The 12,863-nt window shown below is 47.6% G+C and overlaps 4 protein-coding genes across 4 annotated transcripts; 1 reads left to right on the forward strand and 3 right to left on the reverse strand.

The window, feature by feature from the left end:
* Positions 1–40: 40 nt before the first annotated feature.
* BHQ10_009827 (uncharacterized protein) lies at positions 41–1,625 on the reverse strand (the record flags this gene model as incomplete). Its single annotated transcript, XM_040882784.1, has 4 exons — positions 41–300; positions 363–960; positions 1,013–1,305; positions 1,370–1,625. 4 exons carry the CDS (start codon positions 1,623–1,625, stop codon positions 41–43), a joined length of 1,407 nt encoding a protein of 468 aa, XP_040738329.1.
* Positions 1,626–2,086: 461 nt separating this feature from the next.
* Positions 2,087–6,835, forward strand: BHQ10_009828 (uncharacterized protein; the record flags this gene model as incomplete). The annotated part of the gene is made up of 4 exons (XM_040882785.1): positions 2,087–2,227; positions 2,277–3,268; positions 3,337–3,702; positions 4,396–6,835. The coding sequence occupies 4 exons, from the start codon at positions 2,087–2,089 to the stop codon at positions 6,833–6,835; spliced, it is 3,939 nt and encodes a 1,312-aa protein (XP_040738330.1).
* Positions 6,836–8,211: 1,376 nt separating this feature from the next.
* On the reverse strand, positions 8,212–9,650 carry BHQ10_009829 (uncharacterized protein; the record flags this gene model as incomplete). The annotated part of the gene is made up of 4 exons (XM_040882786.1): positions 8,212–9,040; positions 9,104–9,212; positions 9,261–9,399; positions 9,459–9,650. The coding sequence occupies 4 exons, from the start codon at positions 9,648–9,650 to the stop codon at positions 8,212–8,214; spliced, it is 1,269 nt and encodes a 422-aa protein (XP_040738331.1).
* A 1,207-nt stretch (positions 9,651–10,857) lies between these two features.
* Positions 10,858–12,538, reverse strand: BHQ10_009830 (uncharacterized protein; the record flags this gene model as incomplete). The annotated part of the gene is made up of 4 exons (XM_040882788.1): positions 10,858–11,436; positions 11,490–11,822; positions 11,875–12,128; positions 12,184–12,538. The coding sequence occupies 4 exons, from the start codon at positions 12,536–12,538 to the stop codon at positions 10,858–10,860; spliced, it is 1,521 nt and encodes a 506-aa protein (XP_040738332.1).
* Positions 12,539–12,863: the final 325 nt, after the last annotated feature.

Below are 12,863 nucleotides of genomic sequence, written 5' to 3' on the forward strand. Positions count from 1 at the left end.
TCACTTCGCTTTGTATATATTTATCTACTACATGATATGTTTATTGTTCGAAATGGAGGATATCTCCCCCTTCCTTCCCAACCCGTGCAGCTTCGAGTCTCTCAGCGCTGGTCTTGTAGATTCGCGGTAACCCGGTTTGTGTGTAGGGCGTGTTGTGGAGGATCATTTCTGCTAGTCCCTTTGTTGACAGGAAGATTACGGGCATGCCGTGCCCATTGAAGCCAGCGGCTATGAACTGGTTTGGTCGAGAAGGGATTTGGCCGATGTGTGGTGCCGAGTCGGATGAGTAGCCCATTACTTCTAGCGTCAGGATACAACAATACCTGAGATATGAGAGAGGTTTGGAAGAAGGAAAAACGTACTGCCGGTCCATAATTTTTCCACTTTCGCATCTGTATCCTCCCATCCGTGGAAGTATCGCTGCATATACCCATCCCAATACTCCCTTGTCGAGTCTATAAGACTCGAATCATCAATGTTCCCGTACCACTCTGCGTTCCCCTGCGCACCCTTTTCGGGAAACGTATGAATCTGGTGCGCGCCACCGATTATGATGCTTCCGTCCGGTCGCACAATCATGTAATCCGCGCCATCGCTTGCGTCGGGACGGAGGATATATGTTTGTGATAACAGTGGTGGCCTTTTCCCATCTGCGACAGAAATATGGGCTACGATGCCTTTAGCGGGGATTATTGAGGGTGCGTATTCGGGGACGAGACCGAATGTATACGCATTTGTCGTATAGACTACTTTTTTCGCGCGGATTGTGCCGCGGGATGTGTTGACGATGTGTACGCCTTCTGTTGAGGAGACAGAGAGGACGGGTGTGGTGGTCTGGATGTTCACCTTGTCGCCTCCAAGCCGCAAAACAGCATGCAGCAAACCCATGATGAATTTATAGGGCCATATTGAGCCTGCCGTAAATGAAAATGCTGTTTTTGCGCCTTTGACTCCCGAGATCTATATATTCATTAAATCCCATTTCATAATAAGATGGTATCAAAGGACATACAGCCTCAGCGTCCTTATCATCCATCACGAAAATATCATCTACAAACCCACAGCCCATTTCACGCAATTTCTCAATTGCACGTTTCGTCTCATTGCCACGGTTTTGGTTGAGATATACATTTACATTCCGCGTAAGTAGGAAGTCGCAATCCTCTATCTTTTCCGCGCGGATAACGTCTTGTAGAGCTTTGATGTGAGAGAGCTCGAACTCGGCGACTTCGCGCGCGGCGTCGATGCCGTGGCGTTGCATGTATCGCGGGATGAGGCTGTAGGTGTCTGGTCTTACGTGGCCGCCTGTCCTCTGTTAGCATCTAGTTTTATGTATACATTGCAATCGACATGGATGGGAGAGACGAACCATTCCGCCCCGTTGCGCCAGAACATACCGTCCTCGCTTCGAGGATTGTTATTGACGGTACAGCCGCTGTTCCTGACTTTTGCGCAGATGTTAAGAGGTGATAGGCAAGACTGATGCCCGCATATCCGGCGCCGATTATGACGATGTCTGATTCAGAGGGGAGATCGGGAGTAGATCGGATTTGGTCGAGAGGAGAGCGGTCTGTGAGCCAGAAGGGGAGGGTTGGGTTGGGCGTTGGAAGGAATTGGGCTTCCATTTTGGTATTTGATTAGATGTATTGTGGTAGAGTGGTGGGCTGAGTGTATATCGAAAATGAATCACGGTTACTTTCTTCTATGCAAGATGAGTACATAAACTTCTGCAACAATAATTGATGGAATATACCTAGGTATCTATTATATAACATGGAAATAAGATGAGTCATGAGATCCATGGATGAGTTGGTTCTAACGACTCCAACTGTGAGGGGTTATCTTTCTGCCTGGTCCACAATTCTCTTATCAAGCTTCAACTTAACTTAATCTCAAAGCTTCTCTCTTTACTTGTATAAACATATTGATTGTACATTTACTTACAACGATTGTTGTTGTTGCACTAATTGACTGATTGACTGCAACGTTAAAGCCTACCCCGCATCTTGATATACATCTTGTTCAGTCCTCATTTCCCCAACACAAACATCAGAAAGTCAGTACCAATATCAGAAAAAAATACAAAATGGTCGTCCGCAGAGTCCCAATACAGTCCCAATCTCCATTGAACACTTCCTTCGAAAAGTTCGTCCACTCAACCATACAAAAATGGCACGTCCCCGGTGTAGCCATTGGGGTAGTCGACGGCGACCAAACCTGGACTGAGGTATCCCATGCTTCACCTCCAATTGATTGACAGTGACTGACATAGAAAGGGGTACGGAATATCATCTTTCCCCTCCACTCCCGTTACTGCATCAACTCTATTCTACGCAGGCAGCACCACCAAAGCGTTTACCGCCGCCATACTAGCCCAACTCGTCGCCGACAACGATAAATACCCACACATCCAATGGACAACACCAGTAAGCCACCTGATCCGCGAAGACTTCGTCCTATCAGACGAGTATGCTACGCAATACACCACCCTCGAAGACATCCTGTCTCACAGAAGTGGTTTACCGCGCCACGACCAGGCCTACGGTCACAACAACATGAGCCGCGACATCGCCGTCCGGGAGATTGTAAGATCATTACGCCATTTACCGCTGACCGCGGAGCCGAGGACCAGGTTCCAGTATTGTAATTTGATGTTTGTGGTTGCGTCGCATGTTATTCAGTCTGTAACGGGGGAGTGGCTGGGCGATTTGCTTAACCGAAATATTTGGACGCCGTTGGGGATGGAAGAGACATTTTTCAGTCTTGAGGATGCGCTGGCAGCAAAGCCAGAATTGGCGAGGGGGTATGAGTATCCTTATTCCGATGATGGCGATGACAAGGGTGAGAAAAAGTTCAAAGAAGTAGAATGGATGCCTCTAAACGAAGTCTCGGGCGCAGGATCTGTTATTACTAATGTTCAAGATTATACGAAATGGGCGCGCTCACTCATGTACAAAACAGCTCCATTATCACCAGAAGTGCACAAAGCCATATGGGAACCGCGCACACTCCTGCCGACAGACGCTGAAGGCCCGTTTACGGGTCCCGTGGCATACGCCCTTGGCTGGACCACGGGTGTATATCAGGGACATCAATTCTATGAACATACCGGCGGCATGAACGCTTTTGGCGCGGAATTGATCCTCTTCCCAGAGATAAAGTATGCTGTCACCATACTCGGGAATACGGCTGTGACGTCAAACTTTGCGGAAAAGAAGATTGCCTTTGAATTGATTGACGACAAATTGGGTGTGCCGGCTGAGAAGAGGTTTAATTGGGATGCATAGTGCGCCTCTCCTTCCTCTCTTTATGTGGGTTAATAGCTGACGGTGATAGTAATACAAAATCGATCAACCGCACAAAATCCAAATCCCAAAACGCAATTTCTCATTTCTACCCTTCCCTCCCCTTCCCACCTCTCCCACCAACACTCCCCCTTTCCGCATATGCAGGCACATACACGCACCCAGGCTACCAATCCCTAACCATCACACACAACCCTAAAACACGGCCAGAAACGCTGCACGCAGACCGCAGCTTCATCACATGGCCTGAACCCAATCTCATCTTCTCGCACTTTAGCGGCAACTATTTCATCATCTATTCCTCGCATCACGGCGACCTAAGCGCCTTTGCGCCGAGTGTGTATCCCGCTGAGTTCGTGGTAGGCGCAGACAGCAAACCACAAAAAGTAGGCATTGGGTATGAGGAGGAGATGGGGAAAGAGGGCAGGATTTGGTTTGAGCGTGTCTGATTTCATCTGTGACGACCGCTTCATGTGCATAGCTGAGAAGAATTGAATGTCATAAACCCCTAGTTTCGACCCTGGTTAGGGCTGGCAGACTAAGGTTTCGGTCTCGGCCCGCGCCGAGCCATACAACGAGGACAGGGCCCGACCGACACATGTCAGCCACCATCCATAATAATTGCGAAATGATGCATAGACAAAGGAAAATAAAATAAATAACTCTACCAATAATAAAACCCAATATTCATCAATATCAAACGCCTTACATTAAGTGGCGTGGTGACCAGTAGTATGGTGCCACATCGGTGGCTGGGAAGTTGTTTGTATACGTAGCTACGGGCAGACCAGCCACCCCGCACCCAACCACCTGTCTACGTACCCAAGACAGTGGAAAGTGACAGCTCCCAGCCAACAGGAAAATTCTGCAATAAATCGGAATGCGGCCCATTAGCGACAGAAAAAAAATGGATACATTCTTGGTGTTGTCATTGCCAGTGTACCCCAAGAGTTGTACCGCCAAACGAGTCTTAGGGTTGATTGAGCGAGATGAATACTTCTGAAGTTGCGAGGTTGAAGAGTGTTAATTGCACGTACCCCCCCCTCCTACCATTGACGGTAGAGTTTATTTACTGACTGCTGGTAGCAAGCAAACCACAACTCTCGCACCAAAACTCACAACAATCCGTCGCCGCATCGGACGATTATTTCTCGCTCCCTTCCGACCAGTCTTCTTCAGGCAGGAGTTCGGAGAATAGCAAAGTCACCGTTGTGCGGTATGCGACTCCGCAGTCTCACATGAACAATTCGTCATCGGGACAAAATTCCTCGGGACAGCATTCTTCGGCCAACGTGGCTCAGCATTCTCGATCGGCAGCAGACGGCGGCAATATGACAGCCCAAAACACACCGCTACCGCCAGGAAGGTCCAATTCGGTGCGGTTTGGAGGCACGAAAGTGAATGATATTAGTCCTCGACAAACGCAGACTCAGATTCAGGATCCGAGGAAACATATTAGTGCTACTACGCCTGGAGTGGATGACAGTCCTTACCTGCGGTTTGCGATCGATCAGTTGACCCGCGACGAGGAGGTTGCTGGTGTGGGCAGACATGGTTCTGTCGTGAGTACCAGGTCAGACTACCCGGTTGAAAGGGTTGTGCCGGACGAAAATTTGGGGTATTATCATCGCAGTGGACCTACGACAGTCGAAATTGGGAAGCCGGGAAGTCGTCAGGGACCTACAACCACGACAAATACAGGTCTGTCGGAGAAGCAGGGAAAAGCAGTGTTTGTAGCCGTTGAGCCTGGCGTGCACGATGCGCGCAATCCGCCTCTTGACTTTGTGCCTGTGGTTCTGAGGCCGTGGGCTTTGGCGATTTTTATTTTTCTGGTTCTGTGGATGATTGCTGCGGTGGTCTTTTGCAATGTGTGGTCACAACGACATAGCGGCATTTGGGACTGGGATGGTATCGGCACTAGACAGTATTTCATCACGCAGTATCTCCCTCAATTGCTGGCTGGCTTGATTGTGCTTTGGAATCTGGTCATTCAGGCTGCCATCTACCGCGTCATGCCATTCTGCATCATGGCGTCCGAACGACAAAAAGCCGGTGTGCTTCAAAACCTCTCGATTCTCTCACGCAACCACCTCATTCCAGATTTTTCGCATTTCCGATACGGCGAGCCACTCGTTGCATTTGGCTTGTTGGCGATATGGCTGACAAATTTCTTCAGCATGCCGCTGATCGCATGTCTGTTTCAGGCCAAGTACTATACAATCAATAGCCATGGTGTATGGAGATGGACCGCCTCTCAGGCTGTTGGCTGGTCGATCGTCGGTGTTTACGCATTTTTGGTTGCCGGTCTCAGTTTGGTGATGGCTCGATTTATCCGAAGCTGGACCGGCTTACGCTGGGACCCAGTCAGCCACGCGGATTTAATCCCCCTTATTCAACGATCCAACATTTTACGCGACTTTGAAGGCTCTGAAACAGCCGCTTCCGTGCGAGACATACTTCCTCAGCGGACATTGCGCCTTGGATACTGGCGACTTATGGATAAAGAAGATATCTTTTACGGCATTGGGGAGGAATACGCGACAGGCGACATACCAGCACCCGCATCGCCACGACGAAATGAGAAACGGCCTATGGGACGGACGGGGCCTATTGAAGACTTGGAACAGCAGAGTATCCTGCGAGACGAATCTTTTGAACGAACACTATACTCTCCGTTTTCTCGGTTCCGATGGACAGTCTGGTTTCTTCGAGATTACGCCATTATCGCTTGGATCGTCATTTTACTGGCGCTGTTCATCGCTTTCGTTGTCGTGAGCTTCGTCCACGAAGCTATCCCCCACGGCTTCCTGCCTCTACTGCCAACACTAGCGGCAGCAAACGGATTTTCCGCCTCCAATTTCCTCTTCAGCTTCATCCCCAGCTTGATCGGTAACTTTCTCTTCCTCGCCTGGCAGCCAATCGACGTGTACCACCGAGCACTCCAGCCCTTTGCATCTATGTCCACGCCAGAAGGCGCCTTGGCAGAACGAAGCCTGCTCCTGTCCTACCCAGCGTGTCTCCCCTTCGAAGTTTCGTTTCTAGCTCTCGTCGGCAAACACTACCAAGTCGCATACATTTCCCTCGTCAGCATCTTATTCCTTGCCTTGCCGATCCTCAGCGGCGGCGTCTTCGTCGCCCTCTGGTACACAGCCGAGAAGCAAGTCCGCATTGCCACCGACCTCACCGCATTTTATGTGCTGATTGCCTTTTGCGGCCTGTACACACTCTCATACCTAGTTATTTGGCCTCGTCGTCGTCGCTACCTACCTCACAACATATCCACACTGGCAGATCTCATTAGTTTCCTGCATCAGAGCCCGCTGTTGTACGATCAAGTTCTCCGCGAGCCACGCACGAAACGAGACCTTGTCACAAGATTGGTTGTCACGCCGCCAAATGAGAGGACGCAGCCTTTGTACGGGTTTGGGGTGTACAAAGGGCTCGATTGGAAGGATCATTTGGGGATTGATCGGCTCACGAGGCCTGGACGGGCGGATATGTTAATAACGACGGGGGGACTCAAGGGTTAATGTCATGATTTGATGGTCGGTTTGTATTTTTAATTGATTGATGAGCGTTATGTTTTTCTTTGGGTTTTATGACTTATGTTGGTATGTCCTTGATGATTAAGCATGGAGTCGAGCGTGCACTTGGAGAGGGCTCCTTTGATGAATTTTGATGTCACAAATAGATAGATAATCGATAATGGGTTAATGAAACGTTTTCAAGAAGTTGTTGTGACAGTAAATTGAGAGACTATGACTTCTCTTTTTGAAAGCACATGATCATAGACACCTAAGGCCACAAGAGTATTTCGTCCATCTGATGTTGATACCTATGGACATCCTACACACGGATGCGTCGTCAGTCGTTCGACAATTTGTTACCGAGAGGGACACGCACACAGTGATGTCGTTTGATCGTGGTCAATCTCCCTCTCGATACGAGTAAGTATCTCGTGGTGATAATCCGCACAAGCTGACAAGAACCCAGGGACCTAGACTCAATCCACGATCTTCTCTTGTCCTATGAAGATGAGTCTATTACCACTCATGACTCTCCTCTGCCTCGTCTGCCGCGTGTCGATGCACCACGCTCTGAATCTGTGCATCCTACTTGTGCTGCCAAAAGCCGTCAACTTCCTATTGACTTACTTTTCTATCCTGATCCATCTTCTGACCATCCACCGTACGTATTATCCCCAACGACTCAAATTACAAGCAGCATTTCTTGACTCAATACAAAATTGATAGTCGGATTCCAAATCCCTTGCTCGATTCGACGCGTTCTCTTCCTCGGGGCAGTCACAATGGAGATGACGAGGAACATGATGGGTTCTTGAAAGATGCCAGACTGACGTTTGACAAGTCGATGTTTGTGTTTCACTATGGTGATGATGACGTTGGAACTCCAAGGACAAAGTTCAGCCCATCAAACTCTGCGCTTCATGCAGCGGATATGTATGTTTTGTATGTACTTACTGACCATCAAGTTCGAGGACGACTTACTGACGGTATTCGTGGCTGGTTGGAATAGCTGGTATGCGGTATTTGAGGTCATTTTTCTTGGACCACTGTTAGAATACGCTTGGGTTTGTGGTGTTGGCTTCTGTTTCTGGGTAGGGCTTTGGCTGTATTTTTGTTGGGCAGGAAGACGTACTTACTACCATCGTTGAGTGTTCATGTCAGGCCAGCTGAAACAACCCGTCAGACCCGTTTTGATATTATCGGGACTATATTATGTTTTCATGAATTCGAACTTATCATACAAACGCCTCTTTCGAAACATTGAACGCTCCCAGAAAGCCAAATACATGTCTATTATCGCGAAGTTGATGTCTATATCAATCAAGTCAAACCACTAAAACAGCAGGGTATCTAATGTTAGCCAAATAATATCTATACTTCTATAATTTTGAACCCGTCTTCTTGGGCTTGTCAAAGTACGTCTTCAACTGAACCGGCCATTCATTCGAAGTAGACGTCCTCGCTTTACGTTGAAGATCCACCCAATTTGTCTTTATCCTCTCCTCCTCCTCTTTCCACCGTATGACCTCTTGCTTCAACCACGTAGCTACCGCATCAGAAACCACCTCCACAGCCTCAAAGGGAAGAGCATGCCCTGCGCCAGGGAATATCACCTCCTTTACCCGTCCGGTCTCATAACCACCACTACCCCCGACTCCTCTCCCAGTCCTTTCCATCTTTTCCTTTCGGTGATCCGGGGTCGATATCGGGCTCGTCTCTCCAAAAAGATACAGAACCGATGGCCGGATATGCTCCAAGAGCTTGAATAGCAGAATAGGTTCATATCGATAAAACGGGTAAATCGCGTTCGACGGACCAATGATATCGGGATAGAAAACGGTATCATGTGTCTTCAGACTCTCGGGATCTGCATCGGCATCGAGTACTCTTTTATGTTGAAAGTTTGGTCGCATATACTGAATCACCTCTTGATGCTTGGATGTAGTAAGCATAACCGACCCGTCAGCTTTCGTCAAGTCCTCTCTAAGTCCGTGCTTGACATAGCTCTCCAGTGCTCTCGGATCCCATTTATTGTATGCCTTTTTGAAGTACTTTGCCGCCTCGGACCGCGAAGGCCATGAGTCTTTTCTGTTAAGGGATAGTGATACGAATATGGGTCCCTTGCCGGTAACGCTGTCTGGCTCGATTACGGGTTCCATGAGGACGAGGGATGTGAAGAGACGCGGGTGCAGGAGAGATAGTAAAGCCCTGCATTAGTCAGTTGATCATCATCTCGTCATGAAGTTCATGTTCGTTCGAATTTGAACGTACAATTGCCCAGCTCCGAGACTATGCCCGACTCCAACGATCGGCCTCGGCATGTCTGCTTTGAAGTGATTGATCAAAAAGAGAAGATCGCGAGCATGATCAAACCAGGATGCTACTAGAAGTCAGTCGCTTTCCAACAGAATACCGTGTGAATTCTTACGATCATTCCCAAGAATCTCTTCATTCATTACTCCACTCGCGGACTGACTTGCGCCATCGGCAATCCATATCGATCGGACTCGAAGACCTTGAGCATTCAATCTGAACAGAGTTTCTTCCCAAATCGATTCATACATTTCCTACCGTAAAGAACATCAGCAACAAGCCCCTCATATCTAATATTTGTGGAATGACCGACCTTGGGAAACCCACTACCATGAGCTCCGATAATTGTAACATCTCCTGGTTGAGGATTCGGATTTGATTTTGGTGTATATCTCTTTACCGCAAGCTTCATAACATCATCACCTGTTTTCGTGGCGTGAGGATACTCGCGGATATGCTGGCCATCGATAACATATTCAGTTATCGTAAAAGGAGAGGTCGTCATTGTAGATTAACCACAATAGCTTCTGATTTTTTTGCAATATTTATTTTAATTGAGGTCCATGGGCCCGTCCTCATATATACGATTCGTGGTTTAACCATGCTTTTAAATAAAAATATGAAGTCCCTTTACACCTACTGCAATGCTCCATCTGATGTACCTCTGCAGTATATCTAGCCGAGATAGAAAAGTGCATAAATTATTGATCCACTCTCAGCTTCCACATTTTGTGTTCCTAGAGTTGTTTCCGGTATTTTCTTGCGAACGTGGCCGTGCATATGGCTGGCAAATGTTGCGCCCGAAATCGGACACATCTTATTGCTTACCAGTAATTAGCGACAGGAAACGACCAAAAGTAAAATGTAAGCCGTGCAATGGTACTAGTAGTAATAGGGACAATGTTGGTGTCTGTCTTCGACGAAAAACAGTGTGTTGATTTTTGCTGGTGATCCACTGCGGGTAGAGACGTCGGGATACTTTGCATACAATGAACCGGCAAGTATCTAATTATTGGACCTAGCCGTGTCGAGTCAAGCCTTTCAGACTGTCGGGATTGATGTTTAGCTCTACGTACGCACTATCGGACTGCAGCCAGCCACCGCAGGGAAATTTGCTTTTGTGGCCCACTGGTTCTTGCGTAGGCACGTAGGGTAGGGCTAATCGGTAATCCCGAATGCGCAATCATGGCATCCACCCAAAACAAACTCTCAGATAGGGTGGCTGATGACAGTTTTCGTCTCTTCAAGTGTGGCGCGAAGTTTGCTTTATTGTCAACATCCCTCGATCACAGCAGCCCATGAAAACATGTGAAGATCAAAAATTACTGTACATGACTCGAGCTGTAAGCAAGCAATTTTCTCTTGCATATGCAGTTGACGTGTTCGCCACCACTCTTCCAGATGCTGTCCGACGTGGAAAATACCCTTCACATTGGTTTCAAACTTTTCGGGAGGGCATATGGACTACACTCCAAAAATAGGTAGTACCCAGGGAAAATCCGATGTATAGCATATGCTTCAGTGATTTGGCCAACGACTGTAACACAGAAACCTACTTTGTACCCCGATCAGGTACCCACTACACTGGCGTACGCGATGTAATGTAAAGATTCTTGTTGTCATGATATTCCAGAGTAGAGAATAAGTTTCTGATCCAAAGCTTTTATGAAGAGCTGTGTGAAGCCATATTATCCGTAGAAAAAGGTAGATTATCACGCATCAGTAGTATCCCACACCACTTGCCCAGCAGAATTGGTAATCTCAATCCACGGACTTTTATTCAAGAACGTCAACAACTGCCCCTCATTTTCCGTGTTCGTAACGAATTGCGCCACCCCAGAAACATAAGTAACCCAATTTCCATCGCCCTGAAAGTTGCAACTACATGCACTTGCATCCGATTCACAGACGGTCGAAGTATGCCCCGAAGACCAAACGGCCACATAATCTCCGGTGGACGTGTTGTATGTGACGATATTGTTGTCCCCTTGGTACTGCGTCAAGATACTGTTGTGCAGATTGGCCAGCACGGTGTTGGGTGCGGCAGCGAGTTCATTGAGGCCGTAGCTGACAGATGAAGGAAGAGAGGGCGTTGTGCAGATGAAATTAGTGGAGTTTCCGTCTGCTGCAACAAAGCCGCTTTGGAGGTTGCTTGTGCCTGTAAGACCGGCTGGGTAGTAGGCGAGATGCGCGCTTTGATCCCATAGATCTCTTGTTGCGGTAACGCATGAATTTGCGTCTGAATAATTCGATGAAGGGCTGTTTACGCCGGAGACGTCGTTTCCGGTAACCTTTAGACGTGTTAAGAATTGTAGCAGAATGTTTTAGGGAGATAATATCATACTGTAAGGCCTCCAGTCCAGCCATTAACTCCAATAGCAAACGGAATATCACCACTAAACACATTATTCGTAATTGTCGCCGGTCCTTGGAGGAAAGCATCATCGTTGAAAGACCAGGCAAAAGCTCCGATTGCGATTCCTGCATTGAAAAGTTTTTGTCCGGTGATGGTGTTGTTCGTAACCACAACATTCGCATAGCTACCATCATAAAGATAATCAACCATATTTATCGCACCGAATCCGGAATCTGTAGCTGAAGAGACGATAGTGTTTCCTCGGACAGTTGTACCGGGTGCGCCGAACAGGACGATGCCACCATCCGTACTACCTTCGACCTATACGAATAAGTATAATGAATTCTTCAGACAAGGACATATTGTGTCATACATAATTATTCTCAATTAACGAATCTCGGCACGCAAAAGAAATGCCATCCGCCCACTGGGATACACCAGCAGAATTATAACCCTCATTACCACAAGGGCCGATTTGATTGTTGCTGATGGTGACATTTGTGCATGGAGTGTCTGTCCCACCCTGGATCAGATGGAGGCAACTCCATGCACGAGCGTTTCTAGACACGATGTTGGAAATCTCAATGCCATTACTGCCTTGGCCCAGCTCAATGGTTGCACCTCCATCTACAGCATGTAGTCAGCATCACTCAACTCCAAAAAAAATATAACAAGATGATACCTCCAACAAGCCCCAGACTAGGCCGCAATCCATCAAATTGAATATTCCTGACGCGCAAACCATCATACCCGTATCCGCTAAGCAGCATACTGACATTACTACCGGAAGCAGGCTGAATGATTGCCCTGGTATCATCAGTAGGATAGCCAGAAGTAGATAGCTCCTGGTTATCAGCAGTGAAACTAATTGTTCCAGTGACAGAAATGGTTGTACCGGCACATATCTGGACGACAGTTCCTGCACCTCCAGAGCTGAATAGGTTGTTGATTGTGGTTTGATCACCCGAGGAGAGACAGGCCGCCGCGGCGAACCCTAGTAGAGGAAATAGGGCTAGAGCTTGGAGTTTGGAAGCCATTGTTGAGGGAAACAGTGCTCGCAGGTTTTTTGAACATGCAATTTGTCCCACGGTGCCGTCAAATAAATGAAAGAGAAATATCAAAGGATATATAAATACGTACTAAATAATTTTATCGATCTAATCTACAAGCCTTATTTTCCATAGGACTAATCTCCACCCCCTATCCAGCTGCAACTTAGACAGCGGCAATTTCCTAAATTGTATAATGGGGTATGATTTGGCCCCATTCTAGCGATGCAGTTTCACTTCTAGTCATTTTTACCAACATTTTACGTAGCACGTACGTATATTCTGTGAGCAACAGGGATTACAAATGCGCGAT

The sequence above is a fragment of the Talaromyces amestolkiae genome (genome assembly GCF_001896365.1).
Source record: "Talaromyces amestolkiae strain CIB chromosome Unknown scaffold27.1, whole genome shotgun sequence".
NCBI lineage: Eukaryota > Fungi > Ascomycota > Eurotiomycetes > Eurotiales > Trichocomaceae > Talaromyces > Talaromyces amestolkiae.